Source organism: Acipenser ruthenus, chromosome 4 (assembly GCF_902713425.1).
Source record: "Acipenser ruthenus chromosome 4, fAciRut3.2 maternal haplotype, whole genome shotgun sequence".
NCBI lineage: Eukaryota > Metazoa > Chordata > Actinopteri > Acipenseriformes > Acipenseridae > Acipenser > Acipenser ruthenus.
In genome coordinates, this window is record NC_081192.1 from 23,218,839 (window position 1) to 23,237,155 (window position 18,317).

The following is an 18,317-nucleotide window of genomic DNA, read 5'->3' on the forward strand; positions in this document are numbered from 1 at the left end:
TATATCCCTATCAGTGGTTAATCAGAATATTAATTTTGGCCTTAGTGTAACTCTTAGGTGAGGCCTCTACAGTACCATAAAGCATGTGTGCTTTCAACAATGCCTCACCTCTTCCACTTTGCATCTGAACTTCTCTTGGAGACTAACTACTTCTGTTTTTAATATAACCAACTGTTCTTCCTTATTTGCAAGATCTTTGATGTTTTCTTGGCACATTCTTTGCATCTGATATAGCTGCTTTGTTAGCGCAGACGTTTGCTCATCATTGTTCTGTACCTGAATAAAATAATTTAATACAACGTTTAAAAGGCATGAATGTCAGCTAATTGTTTGAGTTTAACCCTTTGCAGTCCATTTATTAAGTGCGCATCAGGCGCGTCAGGTCCAATTTATTTGCACACGCGCAGTTCATTTTAGACACGCTGTTTAAAAGTATTTTTTTCCACAGTCAAACGGGTTTAAAAGGCCCTGCATATCAACAAAGCACTCACTAGGCATCTCCAGCCCTGCCCCACCCTTTCGTTCGCTATCGCTTTCACATATGCTAAGAAATAAATAATAATAATAATAATAATAATAATAGTCGTACATACCGATCAATCATCTCCTGATCACTCGTTTTATCACCAAACTCCTCAATAATGCAATCCGAGTCATTATTTTATTACTATAACATCTCAAAAAAGCTCTGCAAATGTCCGTGATATTCACTGTGCGCTGATTCAGTAACAGCCAGCTTGTTTCCTTATGGCCTCCATTATCTGATGCCAGGGGCAAGTATGACTATTCATGAGATATGCCTTTTTTAAATTTATTTATTTATTTATTTTTATCGGCTTGTCTCGGCTCCTGTCGCTCCCACTCGGCCATTGAATGGTTTTCTCGGCTTTTTCCTGAGAAAAAACGACTAGAAACCTGTTTTTTGAGTTTTTTTGATTGTCGGACAGGGTCCGACATTAGACCGGATAGGAATAATTGCAATGTTGGAACAGGTCCGACATAGGACTGCAAAGGGTTAAAGACATACATAAAATACACTGCTAATTATGGCTCTGATTTTTGCCTTATGGGGTTAAGAATTTGATAGTACCAATATTTTGTTTCTTTTTCTTTTTTAATGAACCAGATTATGAATTGAACTGATATATCAACATTCAAAATAATTTAACTTGCATATATACAGAATATATACAGAACAGCTATGTACATATGGGTATACAGTACCCACACGCACACAATGTTGAACAACTGAATCAAAGCTCAACTGTAAAAATCTTGTCTGTGAGACTGAACACATTCATTGCACTTCAAGTTGTAAGGAAACCTTTCTTCTCTTAGCACATAAAGTAACACATTAATTTAGCAATAATTATAGAACATGTCAAACTGCATTTCAGTCAAAGCTCCCTCGGAGTCTCAAGAGCTTTCTTAATGACAGTAATTACAAGTCATAAAAAAGACTCATCTAAAATTAATTTCTCTCATGTCTTGATAGGAAAATGTAAATAGCTGCACACTACAGATGTTTTGATTAGAAAAAATTACACATCTTTTCTCCCCCCCATAGCTAACAACGGTAACCTGACATAACTGCCAGATGTTGAATTTCACCAAGGAATGCCACACTAAATGCATTAAAAAGATGTGGACCTGTTTAACATTTAGATTAGTGATAAATTGAAATACTAATAAAAAAATATATACTAAACACATATTTGCAGTTTCTACTAATTTTGAAATAACTACAAACACCACAGTATATAATTACTTTATTAATTAAGGGTAATTGAATCAGCAATGTTTAATTACTACAGGTTTCGATTACTATGCTCCAAATTGTTTGTCCTTAAAACATACAGTATATTGCATTACTTATAATACAATAGACAACTTGATTCTTTCTATAATTAACAAACGAAATAATGTAAACAATTTTAAATTCCACACATGTACACATTTTATATTTAGTGTATAGGAGGGTTTTAATTCTTATGTACACTGTCTATGGAATCCAAATCTGTCTATAGTTTCTGGGAAATGAAAACAGATATATAATTTGAACAATGTTAACATCATCAAACATCTAGGGAAATATAACACATCGAAACAGAATCACTATAAAACACAAATAGCCTAGACCTGACATAATAATTCTAGTGCTTGACATGTATCTCTATATTCAATATAATTCGATAAACTTTTGCAAGGACATTCAGAACAGCCACACAGTGTATTAATAATGTCCTGTTTTTTTTTTTTTAATTTATATTTGAAGCTCGTATTATCTGGTCACATCCGCAGTAGACCTACAAAGATATTTAATAAAAGCTGCTGTTGGTAATCCTCTCTGATTACCTCTAACCTTCCAGCTATAACTCACACTGAGCAACAGCTCCTCAGAAGGACATCACACTGTCACCTGGTATGATGTTTGACAGCTTATTCTGCTGCATCAAGCCAGCGCAAAATTACTTTTGCCAGATCCATTCCTAGTTAATAACCAAAGGCAATAATGGTATTCAGTATGCACAAGTACAAGAAGAGGCAAAATGAAGCAGCAGAGAGGAAAAGATTAAAGTGATGATTATGAAGAGATCAAAAAAAAAAGTCTTGTAGCTCACTACACTGTTTCAATTGTAATGCAATGTAGAGAGCACTACATATCACTTCAAGAAAATTCAATCTGCAATTCTGAGAAAGACAGGTGCTGTATACTAGGTGCTTTCTTAGCGTATTTCAAATGGATCAACATTTCAAAATTTCTTTTATATAGTGTTTGCATGACTCTCCAGGGAAAAGCAGCTGACATACCCTATTTATCAAAGTATTGTAATTCTCTATTCCACTAACATACACACTACGTGAAATATATTGATTAATATTGTACCGTGTTTAGCCCACATAAGATTTTTTTTTAAAATTTAAATCAGACCTACTGTCCGGGTTCAAGAAAAGATCAAAACACAACGTCTAAGATTTATTCAAACTAGCTATTATTTCATAATCTTTATCTGGTATTTGCAGAAACACATACATACATACATACATACATACATAAATATGTAAAAAAAAAAAAAAAAAAAATATGAATGTCGATCAGCCAAAATGCTACATAGCTTTAAATAAATACCAGCTCCTTATGCCAAGAATCATAGCATTAAAAACAGTTAGTAGAGCAGTTTTCAAAATAACTAACCACAGCAACCATATAAAATCCAAACTGTATGGGAGAACATGCATTGAACGAAGGGCTGGCCTGCACCCCCTATTGTGTTATCTTTCTTTTGTTCTCTGGCCTGTAGTAAACCCAGTGGTTTATTATCAGTATGGTAATTATAGACAGCTATCAGCTGAGGTCTGACACTGCTGGGGTCAACCACCGAATACCACCATACTATATAGTGAGATGTCTACATCGCTCGAGAGAGAGAGAGAGAGAGAGAGCGAGCGAGAGAGAGAGAGAGAGAGAGAGCGAGAGAGAGAGTTGATGTATCGTAAAGAAATGGTTTCCCAACTAAGACTCGCTTTACAGAATTACAAGAATTGTTGAATCCACTGTATTTTTTTGAATGAATATAACATGCACCTTTTTACCAATATTAGGACTGTCAATGTATGAGCTATATCGACACTTGAGCATGAAAACAACAACTTCTATGATATTCCCCTCTTAAAACCCTACATCACACATGATACTGTACCCAAGGCTACTTAGCCATGCACATTATAACCAGAGTGCATGTTATTTTCCCAAAAAACGACTGTACCTTGAACAGATGGTTAGCGCTAATACAAACTGTAGAGAGTAAAGAAAGTACTTAATTTACTAATCCTTTATCTACTGAAGCTCAAAAAAACAGCATGTTGTATGTCACTTGACAAATATGAAGAAATCCTTAATCAATTCCAAATACAGCCTATTGTACACCAGAAACCTACTCAACAACTGACATTGTCAATACAGGGTACAATATTGTGTAATAGCTTGAACACCTCCTCTTTCACATTTTAAAACAAAATAATGTGAATTATAGCTGGTGAATTTTAATTACCAGATTCATAATTGAAAGAGAGAGGATATATGTCATGCATTTAGCCTTTAAACACAGACATTATGAATACTCACCAGGATAAATAGTATATGCAGCAAAATATTTTAAAAATAAATATTGCCCTGTAACTCATCAACTCACACATATCACCTAGGATATCTATAATTTAGCTCTGTATAGATACACAGTCCTGTAAAAAGTGCTGGACCACCCCTGCTGGTTTATGGTGCTTGGGGGTGGGACATTTCTTGACCATTTTACCCCACTAGACCACTTGCTTAGCAAATATATCAATGGATATATAATTGTCCGCCCTTCCAACATATGCAATGGTTTTAATAAGCTAGATGTCTTACAAGGAGCAGTAATATCACAAAATGTTACTTATACTATGAATGGTATACTTTCACTGGGATTCCAAATTCCGTTATCCCACGATGACATGACATCAGTCTGAACATAAGAACATAAAGTTTACAAACGAGAGGAGGCCATTCAGCCCATCTTGCTCGTTTGGTTGTTAGTAGCTTATTGATCCCAGAATCTCATCAAGCAGCTTCTTGAAGGATCCCAGGGTGTCAGCTTTAACAACATTACTGGGGAGTTGGTTCCAGACCCTCACAATTCTCTGTGTAAAAAAAGTGCCTCCTGTTTTCTGTTCTGAACGCCCCTTTATCTAATCTCCATTTGTGACCCCTGGTCCTTGTTTCTTTTTTCAGGTCAAAAAAGTCCCCTGGGTCGACATTGTCTATACCTTTTAGGATTTTGAATGTTTGAATCAGATCGCCGCGTAGTCTTCTTTGTTCAAGACTGAATAGATTAAATTCTTTTAGCCTGTCTGCATACGACATGCCTTTTAAACCCGGGATAATTCTGGTTGCTCTTCTTTGCACTCTTTCTAGAGCAGCAATATCCTTTCTGTAACGAGGTGACCAGAACTGAACACAATATTCTAGGTGAGGTCTTACTAATGCATTGTAGAGTTTTAACATTACTTCCCTTGATTTAAATTCAACACTTCTCACAATATATCCGAGCATCTTGTTAGCCTTTTTTTATAGCTTCCCCACATTGTCTAGATGAATACATTTCTGAGTCAACATAAACTCCTAGGTCTTTTTCATAGTTCCCTTCTTCAGTTTCACTATTTCCCATATGATATTTGTAATGCACATTTTTATTGCCCGCATGCAATACTTTACACTTTTCTCTATTAAATTTCATTTGCCACGTGTCTGCCCAATTCTGAATGCTGTCTAGATCATTTTGAATGACCTTTGTTGCTTCAACAGTGTTTGCCACTCCTCCTATTTTTATGTCGTCTGCAAATTTAACGAGTTTGCTTACTATACCAGGATTTAAATCATTAATGTAGATTAAGAATAGCCGAGGACCTAATACTAAGACCTAATACTGATCCCTTGAAAGTGGCTTGCAAACGCCCGTCTGCCCAGTTCTGAATGCTGTCTAGATCATTTTGAATGACCTTTGCTGCTGCATCAATGTGTAGATTAGGAATAGCAGAGGACCTAATACTGATCCCTGTGGTACACCACTGGTTACCTCGCTCCATTTTGAGGTTTCTTCTCTAATCAGTACTTTCTGTTTTCTAGGCTGCACTTGCGGTGCTTCAACACAACCTATGTTTTTGTGGAAACCCAGTTTGAGAAAGCTACATGATAACAGTATTCGCGCAAGGCCAAATTGGAAGTCAGACAGAGACCTGCCATTTAATATTGTACCATAGCATGTTGTATAGGCCTGTATCTGGTAAAGAAATGTACCAGTAACATAGAAGTTAAAATAATTCAGTTATTGATGATTTGTTACTTATGCATTATTTTATTTCTTACAAGACGAGCATATTGCTTTTTCCATTTTTAAGGTCCTGGGTTATTTTTTTAATTTTTTTAAATAATTTAGTCGTTGCCAATTAGTTTTTATTATTTTCTCCCCAATTTGAAATGCCCAATTATTTTTTAGGCTCAGCTCACCGCTACCACCCCTGCGCTGACTCGGGAGGGGCGCCTGCTTCTTTACACATTGCGAACTCACCGTACAGCTGCCTCAGAGCTACAGCGTCGGAGGACAACGCAGCTCTGGGCAGCTTACAGGCAAGCCCGCAGGCGCCCGGCCAGACTACAGGGGTTGCTGCTGCGCGGTGAGCCGAGGACTCCCTGGCCGACCTAACCCTCCCTCCCCCCGGGCGACGCTCGGCCAATTGAGCGCCGCCCCCTGGGAGCTCCCGTCCACGGTCTAGCGAGTGCTTTTACTGGATGCGCCACTCGGGAGCCGCCTGGGTTATTATTTTTATATTTAACACACTGAGTCTTTATGCGGTTGCTGATGACGTGTTGGTTAGGGGAGATTCTCCTTGCAGAAAAGCAACCAAGTTTACAATTCTGATATATCATTAAGCAATAACACACAAGAAGACATGGATTGTATTAGTTTATGCAACTGTGTGGTTTGAGGGGGCACTCTGATTGGCTAGCAACATTCTAGAAGGGGTGGATAAATCTCTGGTGGACCACTGGCGGCCATAACACAAACATAACATATCATTCTGCGCTACAATTTTTTCAACCTATTAAAAAAAATCAATTTCAAATGATGCATCACTTTACCTCTATTGATGTCCTATGTAGTTGTAAGTTTAACATTTTGGCAGTGCATATCATAATTTCCTGTTTTTCCGAAATGTTTATAAACGAAATAATATTGATAATAACATTCACCTTTAGTCAAGTCCAATTAAAGCAGAAAGGTGCTGGGGAAATTGATACAAGACATGAGTGCCTGCCACCTGGAAAGATGTGTTGTGTGACTGAGTCAGAGCACCATTCAGACTACTATGTTAAACTTATAATTGAAACATTTCTATATCGCAGAGGACTCCCATATAGTATAAAAATTATTCAGTAGCCAAGATATGAAAGGCAATTCTACAACTACTAAAAAAAACCCCATCAATCTACAACTGCTGTAGTGGACAGTAACTAGCATTTATTTAGAAAAGTAAATGCTACAGCTAGTTACGCTAGTTACTGTACATTTAGAAATCTCTCTGCTTAGTAGAACAAAATCTAAAATATTTTATACTCTGATATTATTTTTATTGGTCCTGTATAATGTGGGTGTTTGCGCAGGAAATATTGAAACTAAAGGTTAATGTTTCTGTTCTCGGTAGCAGCCAGAGTTTCTCCACCACAGAACTAGCAAGGAAAGGTAAACAGTATTGTGATGTCATTCTTTTTAAAATAACAACTGTCTCAATGGCATTGAGGCACATTCACACATTGAGAAAATAAAACAAAACAGTAAAATAATATAATAAAAATGTTCATATTAGGACTGCCAAGCAATCACGATTAATCTTGCAAATTTGTGGAAGACAAGCATAACATGACCAATAAGTTGCCACCTGTTCCATCAAAACATTACACACAAAAGACAACATTCCTCCGCCCAGGAGAGCAACCACCAAGAAAAGGTGTTAAAACCAATCCTCGCCCAGGACAACTGGAAGCTGCTAGAGACTGGAAAATGCTGGCAGATGTTGGTCAACGGCTTATTTTTCCACCTGAGATTGCCACCACTAACCTTCGACCAGATATTGTCTTGTGGTCTGGATCAGCATGCCTTGTTCACCTGGTAGAGTTAACAGTGCCATGGGAGGATGCTGTAGATGAGGCATACGAGAAGAAGAAACTGTGGTATGCTCAAGTAGCCACTGAAGCGGAACAGCGAGGATGGAGAGTCCGGGTTTACCCAGTGGAGGTGGGTTGTCGAGGATTTGTGGCACACTCTACAACCCGGTTTCTCAGAGACGTCGGATTCAGTGGCCAAGAGTTGCGTCGCACAGTGAAGAACTTATCTGGAGCAGCAGAGAGGAGCAGCAACTGGCTGTGGTTTAGATGGAAAGATTCTGGCTGGGGATCTCAAGCACAATAGAAAGAAAGAAACGCTGATGTACGGGTAAGTAAGCTGGGCTGAGTTGAGTGGGGGACGGAGGGGGGTGATGCTGGGACACCTCTTGAGGTGTCGTGGGCTAGTCGACGAAACACCGAGGATGGAAGGTGCCCACTTGAAGACCCCAGAGATGTACCCTACTTAGCTCAATCCAGACGGCAATAAACTGATCCCTGGAGCCAGCATTACACTTCAGCCATCAACACCAGACAGAAGGATATCTACATCATCATATGGAAGGAAGCGCAAATGGATGGAGACACAGATGGATCACATTAGTTTACTGTAAAGCTATGTCTTAGTTGGTGCTTATCTTGGCGAGAGCCGAGTTCAAATCAGCAAGAAATTTTAATATCTACTCTCGTGTAATGGAAATCATCGTAATCTTAGTTAATCTTGGTTTTAATCACATATTTAATTGATACAATTACTGCATCCATCTCATTCAAGTTTGTTTTATTACTGATGCTATTATTAGGCTTCCAAGCCCATGGCTGAGAAGCCTATTGTTGTTAAGATTATTATTATTATTTTTCTTTCCGCCATCAAAATCTTTTTTGAAGTTGCATAAAATGAAAACCACTGCACAAAACCATTGCCAATGGGAACTAATGTCAACAGCTGAATGATTGGACATGGTTTGAAAATCAGTTTCAGCGGGATTTTTCATAATCAATGGTTCTCAGGAAATCCAAAACCTCTCTCCACTGTCTAAATCGACAGCCCTCCTCGAGCTATTTCCTATTGTTGTTGCAGCCTCCCTCTGGGCCCCCTACTGCAGAAAATAAATCCACCCTGTTCTTCTGTGACAATCAAGCCACTGTTAACATTATTAACAAAGACCATTTGTCATCTCCTATAATCATGCAACTCCTCCGCCGGCTTGTATGGATATCTTATGGGCAGCAGTGTGGAGTAGTGGTTAGGGCTCTGGACTCGTGACCGGAGGGTTGTGGGTTCAATCCCCAGTGGGGGACACTGCTGTTGTACCCTTGAGCAAGGTACTTTACCTAGATTGCTCCAGTAAAAACCCAACTGTATAAATGGGGAATTGTATGTAAAATAATGTGATATCTGTATAATGTGAAATAATGTATAATGTGATGTCTTGTAACAATTGTAAGTCGCTCTGGATAAGGGCGCCTGCTAAGAAATAAATAAATAAAATAATATCTGTTACCAACAACTTCATTTTGTAAGCTCGATACCTCCCAGGTATCAACAATATTCAGACAGTTCCCGCTGGCTTCGTCCTCCGCGAGGGTGGCTCTCTGCAAGCCAAGGGGAATCCCTTACTCATCTCTAAGTTATAAAGCATATACCTCCTATTATCAATTCACAAGGTCTCTTCCTCCTCGCAGCCTTTGATCATGTCCAGTGAATTATTATTATTATTATTATTATTTTAAAGTTCTTCTTATTACCTATAAGTAGGGCCCTAGAAAATTCATGATATTACGAATTTCACAGAAATCGTGTATTTGACTGCCTACTGTGAAAAATATGCATGTTATTTTTCCTACAGTATTTTCCATTACTCTTCACCTCCCCTGTTCATTTAATACTTTTATCAAGTAGAGGCAGTGCTATAGTAGCTGTACACCATCCGGCGTCAATGCCATTTGGCTACTATGGCAACGGGGTAAAACAAATACCGGCTTCATGATTGGTGAATTCCTCATACTGTACAATGACATTTACTAGAAATCTATAGTGTGTATAAAGAAAAACGTAAAAACTTTGGTTTTATCATTTCAGGTTTGCAGTTGTTTGTCCCGTGTTTAATATTTTGGGATTAGAGGCAGCAAAATAGGCTACGGGAATTACACAGTCATTTTAATTAATGTGTCAACATAAATTTTAAAGGTTGCTGAATTTGTCATTCAAGGTTGTTTTAAAAAAATCTATTTTGTCTGAATTACTTTTTTTGCAGCCAACACAGACCATTTTAAACTACTTGTCTCCGCAGAAGTTTGTTACATTTTGAAAGATTATTTCAATAGCGACTTGAGTTACAATGTTACAGTGTACATTTTAAAGAGTTGACTCAGTAGTTAGGCTAAATGTTAAAATGTTTCAGCCTTGGTTTTTGGGTGATGTTCTTGATGAACTATCAATCAGGGGGTTTCCATGCAAGTTTTTTTTTTTTAACTCGAAACATTTACACAAGAAAAATGTCTCATGTAAAATGCTTTTTTGGATTTCCGTAAACTCAGTTTATTTTACTCGAGTAAACCAGGCTTTTCACCCAACGTCATGCAAATGAATGGGAAAGGTGGGGGTGATATGTAAATTAGTTATGCGTAAAGTACTCGTGCTGATTTTGAAAATTACTATTGACATGTTGTGATAATGTGGTTTCCATGCGCAGAGAACTGGTACACGAGTGAATCTAACCTGCTGTAATAAAGCAAAATACCTTGTGCCTGGTTGGTTAATAATGTGTTTTACTGCTCTTGCCTAAATTGTTTTTCAAAATGTGAGGTGTCATGCTGTTAGTAGTGAATACTGTTTCAAGAAATTTATCTTATGACTCATTAATTAAAAATAAACCCGGAGGTATAAAATGAAACTGACCAACAGGTATTGCAGATCACCATGGCTGAAAACCGGCAGAGATGTTATATGTTATATATATATATATATATATATATATATATATATATATATATATATATACACACAGTACTGTGCAAAAGTTTTAGGCAGGTGTGAAAAAATGCTGTAAAGTAAGAATGCTTTCAAAAATAGACATGTTAATAGATTATATTATATAGGGGCAGCAGTGTGGAGTAGTGGTTAGGGCTCTGGACTCTTGACCGGAGGGTCGTGGGTTCAAATCCCGGTGGGGACACTGCTGCTGTACCCTTGAGCAAGGTGCTTTACCTAGATTGCTCCAGTAAAAACCCAACTGTATAAATGGGTAATTGTATGTAAAAATAATGTGATATCTTGTAACAATTGTAAGTCGCCCTGGATAAGGGCGTCAGCTAAGAAATAAATAATAATAATAATAATATTTATCAATTAACTAAATGCAAAGTGAGTGAACAGAAGAAAAATCTAAATCAAATCCATATTTGGTGTGACCACCCTTTGCCTTCAAAACAGCATTAATTCTTCTAGGTACATTTGCACAAAGTCAGGGATTTTGTAGGCATATAGTCAGGTGTATGATTAAACAATTATACCAAACAGGTGCTAATGATCATCAATTCAGTATGTAGGTTGAAACACAATCATTAACTGAAACAGAAACAGATGTGTAGGAGGAATAAAACTGGGTGAGGAACAGCCAAACTCAGCTAACAAGGTGAGGTTGCTGAAGACAGTTTACTGTCAAAAGTCATACACCATGGCAAGACTGAGCACAGCAACAAGACACAAGGTAGTTATACTGCATCAGCAAGGTCTCTCCCAGGCAGAAATTTCAAGGCAGACAGGGGTTTCCAGATGTGCTCTCCAAGCTCTTTTGAAGAAGCACAAAGAAACGGGCAACGTTGAGGACCGTAGACGCAGTGGTCGGCCAAGGAAACTTACTGCAGCAGATGAAAGACACATCATGCTTACTTCCCTTCTCTTTTCAATCGGAAGATGTCCAGCAGTGCCATCAGCTCAGAATTGGCAGAAAACAGTGGGACCCTGGTACACCCATCTACTGTCCGGAGAAGTCTGGTCAGAAGTGGCCTTCATGGAAGACTTGCGGCCAAAAAGCCATACCTCCGACGTGGGAACAAGGCCAAGAGACTCAACTATGCATGAAAACACAGGAACTGGGGTGCAGAAAAATGGCAGCAGGTGCTCTGGACTGATGAGTCAAAATTTGAAATATTTGGCTGTAGCAGAAGGCAGTTTGTTCACCGAAGGGCTGGAGAGCGGTACACGAATGAGTGTCTGCAGGCAACAGTGAAGCATGGTGGAGGTTCCTTGCAAGTTTGGGGCTGCATTTCTGCAAATGGAGTTGGGGATTTGGTCAGAATTAATGGTCTCCTCAATGCTGAGAAGTACAGGCAGATACTTATCCATCATGCAATACCATCAGGGAGGCATCTGATTGGCCCCAAATTTATTCTGCAGCATGACAACGACCCCAAACATACAGCAAAAGTCATTAAGAACTATCTTCAGCGTAAAGAAGAACAAGGAGTCCTGGAAGTGATGGTATGGCCCCCACAGAGCCCTGATCAACATCATCGAGTCTGTCTGGGATTACATGAAGAGAGAGAAGCAACTGAGGCTGCCTAAATCCACAGAAGAACTGTGGTTAGTTCTCCAAGATGTAGATTTTTCTTGTTCACTCACTTTGCATTTTGTTAATTGATAAATATAAACTATTAACATGTCTATTTTTGAAAGCAGTCTTACTTTACAGCATTTTTTCACACCTGCCTAAAACTTTTGCACAGTACTGTATGTATATATATATATATATATATATATATATATATATATATATATATAAATAAAGAGAGAGAGAGAGAGAGAGAGAGAGAGAGAGAGAGAGAGAGCTAGTATATATATATATATATATATGTATATATATATGTGTATATGTATGCTGTATATATAGCATATAGGGGATCAGGTGATGCTGCGTATACTACCCTGGCTTTGAAACCCTGCCTGTCCGGACAGCTGACAGCTACTGAGGAAGCATTCAATACCACGCTTGGGCAAATACAGGTAGTGGGGACTTGAAAGGGAGGTGGCAGATACTGATGAAACGGACTGAAGTGCATTAATTTGTTCCCAGAATTGCCACTGCCTGCTGTATCCTGCACAAACTCTTGTCAACAACAAAATTAGGTGTTCAGGAATCAGTGGCTACCTATGAGACAGACGGGGAAGGTTACAGTCTCACAAGAAAAAAAAGCGGCACTGCCTTTCACAACAAGCCCAAAACAAGCGCAACCCATGTTAGAGTATGGGCGTTTATGCAAATTACAACCCGCCACTCTCAAAAAACAATCCCAATCCCGCTTATTATAAGCAGACTTGGCAATTGTGAAGGTTACCTCAGCCACCAGTTTCAATTGGACAGCAGCTTTCTTTTAAGTTGTGTTGAATATTAACGATGCAAACAAATTAAACACAATCAATAGGTTCTTTTGCAATTTTATTTGGTCAGTTCTGAGAGGGCATCAACAACTTGTTGGTCGTTTGTTGCGCTGTTTTGGGCGATCAAGCTGTCTCATGACATCCAGTTCACCAACTATATTTACTAACGTGGAGGGCAGACATGCGTTGTCTTTGGACATAGCTGGGATCAAAAAAAGGACGGGAATTAATTCAGTTACATTTAAGCAGCTCACTTGCTCTTCGTGTTTAACTTTAGTGTAGTTTTTACAGCAAGGGTATTCTCAAACAGCTGCTTTAATACTATAACAAGGGCATAATGCAGTTCATGGCAAGTGGTTTTATACAGAACTGTAAACCCAAAAGAGATATACAACATGACAGGCCAGACACAGCAAGAAACAATAATAAAAAAAAGCTGTCTGCATTATCATTAAGATGAACTACAACACTGCGAACCAGAAAATCTCCCATCAGCCACTACTTTCTGCTGTCTTGGAATCCACAGTAACAACTGACCTGCTCCCTTGCAATATTTATAGTTAAGGATAAAATAAAAACACTCATTAACATTTACAAGTGAAATGCGGGTTTCCATGCGAAACTGGGCGCGGAGTTCCCGTGTTTTGTCATTTACACAAGTAAATGAGAATTACCCTATCCCTCTCTCAGCCACAAACCTGATTTACACGAGTAATTCTTCCAAACGTGCACATGTATCGCCATTTCACATGTAAATTGACCTGCATGGAAACCCCATGAATGATAACACACTTTAGGCAACTTACATCAGTAGAATATAATGTAAATAGAAAATGTGTTTTCAGGTGATTTTTGTTTTTTGTTTTTAAATAAAATGGCGGTTTCGTGACACTCCATGATTTTTATTTATTTTTTAAAAAATTTTTTATTGTCATTTGTGAATTTTTTAAAAAAAAATTGTGAATTTTCTGGGTCCCTACCTATAAGGCTTTATATGGTCTTTGACCTTCTTATCTTCAAGATCTGCTGACCTCATAAGTCTCTGGTCATTCCCTGGGATCGGAAAATGCTAATCTTGCGACAGCCCTTAAAATGAGTTTGAACTCTGTCGGAGCCGGGGCGTTTAGTTATAATGCCTCTCGTCTTTGGAACTTGCTCCCGATTGATATCAGGAATGCTAGCACAATTGAATCTTTTAAATCCTGTTTGAAAACTTATTTGTTTGGTTCTGTTTATTTGTAGCTGGATTATATATTCTTTACAATATTTCTTTTGTAAATGCTTGCATGAACAGCACTATATAAGTGAAATGTGTATTGTATTGTCGTTGTATTATTATTATTATTATTATTATTATTATTATTATTATTATTATTATTATTAATAATAATAATAATAATAATACTAATAATAACAACAACAACAACAACAACAACAACAATATCATCATCATCCAAAAAACCCTGATGTTCTATTTCCTACTGTTGCCCCTTCTTTATAGTTTTATATTTATTTACACAAAATTATACAGAAAGAATCCAAGATTTGCTGTTAAATTGTTTGAACCAACTGCTAAATCACAACAGAGTCAGTTTATTACTCACTTTAATGCATTTTAAATTATACTTTATATTTTCTTATCAATTTCCTTTAAAAGGGTATCGTTTACTGATGTTTGATTGTTGTTTTTTAAAAAAAGTATTTTCTTTTATTAATAAGTTAAAATTGTCTAAAAAAACAAAGTATTCATTGAGTAATGGCCATATTCTTCTTAACTGTAAATACTATTATATATATATATATATATATATATATATATATATATATATATATATATATATATATATAATGGTTATATTATCATACTTGATTCATGGGTTTGCAGCGATCCTGAAGTTCTGAAAACATTGGGTTTCATTTGTTGTTGTTTTGTTGCTAGAAAGTGCATGCATGGTACTGCAAGTTTCAGTTTAACAGTTAAATAAACTTCCCATTCACAACAAGTCCTTCACTTTTAGCACTTTACTCCACAATGCAGTTCTGTGACGAACTTTCTATGCAAATGCTGACTGCACTCATTGCGTTGCATGCGATCGAATATATTAAAATGGTGACGCAGGGAATGAGTTACAGTGTGCTAAGAGGTTCAAGACAGAGGAGTGCGATTAACCTGCATTAAAAAAAAATAATAATAATCTGCAAAGAAATTAACGTGTTAATCGCAGAAGTTAACTGTGATTAATGGACATCCCTAGTTTTTATATATAAAATACTGAATGCAGCACATTTGTGGCAAATTGTAATGTGAATTGTCTTTCAAAATGTTGATACACACACCTTCGTATTACAATTAGAAGGATCAAATATAATTTAGAACTGTAGTTTTGTGTCTTACCTCTACTTCTGTCTGCTTATGGAGTTCATTCACTTTCTTAACTTCTGAATTAAGATGTTTCATCTTCATTTCATTAGCAAAAATGTCTTCTTTTAATTTTTCATTTTCCTGTTGGGTGTTGGTGAGGTTTGTATTAAGGATAGCCACCAATTTAATATTGTCATTCAACTGAAAAAAATGTATATAAAATGAATATATAATTATACAAAAAATATGCAAAATTGAGCAACATTTAAACATTAATTACACATATTAAGAGGACCCTACAATCTGTAAAAGCATTAGGAAGGAGTACCTTGTCCTCATCTTCTTTGTGGCTTCCCTTTATCAGGGATATCTCTAATTTAAGTTCATGAATATTCTGTTCTGCAGCCATGAGATTTCTATTGCACATTTTGTATGATTCTATGGCCTCTTTCAGCTCTGCACGCTGTTTTGCCAAAGTCTCTTCATAATGGTTAACCTTAAAAAAAAAATAAAAAAAAAAATAAATAAATAAAGTAACATGTGACACCTACAAAAACATTCCAATTGCTATATTTCATAACAGATATCATATACAGCAGTTTAGAAATATACTGTACATAAAGAAAAAAATGTAATGTAGAACTAGAATGGGTTTAACAAAAACAAAGGATTCCCAGTAGCATAATCTATGGGGTAAGCCATATCAGACCGAATTGTTTGTAAATATGAAGCAATTTGGAAATGTGAAAAAGATATGTATCATTGATATGTCCAGAGGTTAAAAACAATGAGGCAAAGAAAAGGTTTGTTTCTACTGGATACCACCTGTATACCACCATACCTCTCTAGACTTTGTAATGTTCACTTATTCTTTACAATGCTTTCACTATGCTTTATTACACTTTGATATGCTTTTACTATGGGACACTTGTATAAGGATACTTACTGCACCTGTAATGGGACTTTATTCAGAGATTCACAGAATACAACTGTGTACCAAAAACTAAGATCCTGGCCCTAAATATCAAAGCTTTTTAGACCGCCGGGTGGCTTCTGTGGCAGGGTTTTAACTTTGACTGTTTTAAGAGTTCCGAGCAAAAATTGCAAAGAAGGATGTTAACAGTCGCAAAACCCCAATTCCAACAGTATGAGGAATGTTATGCAAATGAAGTGGGTACCCAATTAACATACCTCCCGTGCAAAAATCTAAAGGGTTGATGTGGTCGGATTGAGTATTTTCCGTTTAAAATGGTTCCGCCTGTTTCAAAGAGTCCTAATGAAGATGGGAACATATTTCAAACAGGCGCCATGCTAAAATAATAATAAAAAAAGGTCTGCTGTGGGTGGAGTGACTCTTTGACTATAGGCTACTAATGGTGATGGTGCCCAATGTGCTGCTAGGGATTGCTGCGATTTTGGAGGATGAAAGGGATAATGTAGGTGCCTCCACACCCCCACAATGGAAAAGTACACCCCACCGGTGTATTGTCAAAGGGCCACCTGTTTAGAGTCAAGCACCCTGAGGGGTCATGCATTGCCAGTATCACTCACAGCCCTGTCACCCGTTGCCATGGTTGTTTGTATGATATCCTATTATACACTCACAGGGTATTATTTTCATAAAGTGCAACCAGGGATGGAGGATATTTTATGCCAAAATGAAAAATTAATTAATTAATTAATTAATTAATTAATACATAAACAAATGCCTATATATTTATTTATGTATTAATTTATTCTTCATCATTAACACATAGGTTTCTTAATTAAATACTGAATAGTTATTCTGCCACCTTTATGTCAATTGCACCCATTCCACCTGTCAGAGAACAGCAGAAAAGTGTTTCATTTTATGATGGAAACAACATTCGGGATAAGAGTCAGTGAGTTTCAGACTGTTGGAAGACACTTTTGATATTCAGGGCTACTGTGTCAAACCTGGTCTGCATTTATATGTCCAGAAGTTAAAGAAATGCAGCACTAAAAGGGGTTGGACAACACTGGCAATAGAACTTAAGAAAATAAAACAACACAGCTGTGTACCAAACACTAAGACGTAACTCAAAGTTTCTGTGCAGCTGTAACTTCAAAAGTAATATGGCAGCATTATTAGGCCAGAGGTCAATGTCACTTTAGTTATAACAGCCAATACTTTGGTTTTAGTGGAAATAAACCAATGTGTATATAGACTAGAACTGATAAACACAATGTATATGTGCATCTGTATAAACTAAATAATACAGTACAGAAGTCTGTTGCGTACCCGGCTGTGGTGGGACCAGAGTAAGGGTGGATATATAAAAAGTCAGATGAATGAATCCTGTTTTAAATACCATTATATACAGCTGTAACAATTACTATATTCACACAATTATTATTTTGAGATTCAGATTGTTTATTCGGGAGCTCCCCTAAAACCTTTGTTTCGAAAGATACAGGGTATTAATGCTTGTGACAGGGTAGCCGACTGCCGTGTGGGTGCGTGCATTGGCTGCTGAGTGACAGGCAGGAGTTTGAGACGGAGGCTGAAGTTGATACGCCCTGCAGGCGTATATGATTTATTTACATAAACACACTGAACAGCTCATGTGACACTACCAGCAATGGTGTATGAAAACTTGGTGGGATCTACAATCTCTGAACTAATCTTCTCTGTTCAATAATAAATTAACTCCAGCTACTCGCCCAGCTGTTGGCAGTTTCGACTTGCCTACTCACTCTTCGGTATCCAACCCTGGTTCTGGTTCTCTTTCACTTACACTCACTCACACACACTGTGCTGAAGAGCTTGATCATGCAGCTAATACAGCAGCTAATAGCAGATATCAGAATTAAAGAGCATGGAAAGCAAAAGAGAACAGGTGGGTCCTGAG

General features: G+C 37.3%; 1 protein-coding gene across 5 annotated transcripts in view; it reads right to left on the reverse strand.

Moving 5' to 3' along the window:
* The window catches only part of LOC117399755 (interaptin-like), a 201,892-nt gene that overhangs the window by 48,492 nt on the left and 135,083 nt on the right, over positions 1-18,317 (reverse strand). For 3 of the 5 annotated variants that reach the window (XM_059022200.1, XM_034920695.2, XM_059022203.1), the window contains 3 exons: positions 15,773-15,940; positions 15,478-15,645; positions 109-276 (listed from right to left, as the gene is read on the reverse strand). In XM_059022200.1, the coding sequence (XP_058878183.1) occupies positions 109-276; positions 15,478-15,645; positions 15,773-15,940 (504 nt within the window). The remainder of the gene's footprint in view (positions 1-108; positions 277-15,477; positions 15,646-15,772; positions 15,941-18,317) is intronic. The other 2 variants (XM_059022202.1, XM_059022201.1) reach the window with 1 other exon arrangement.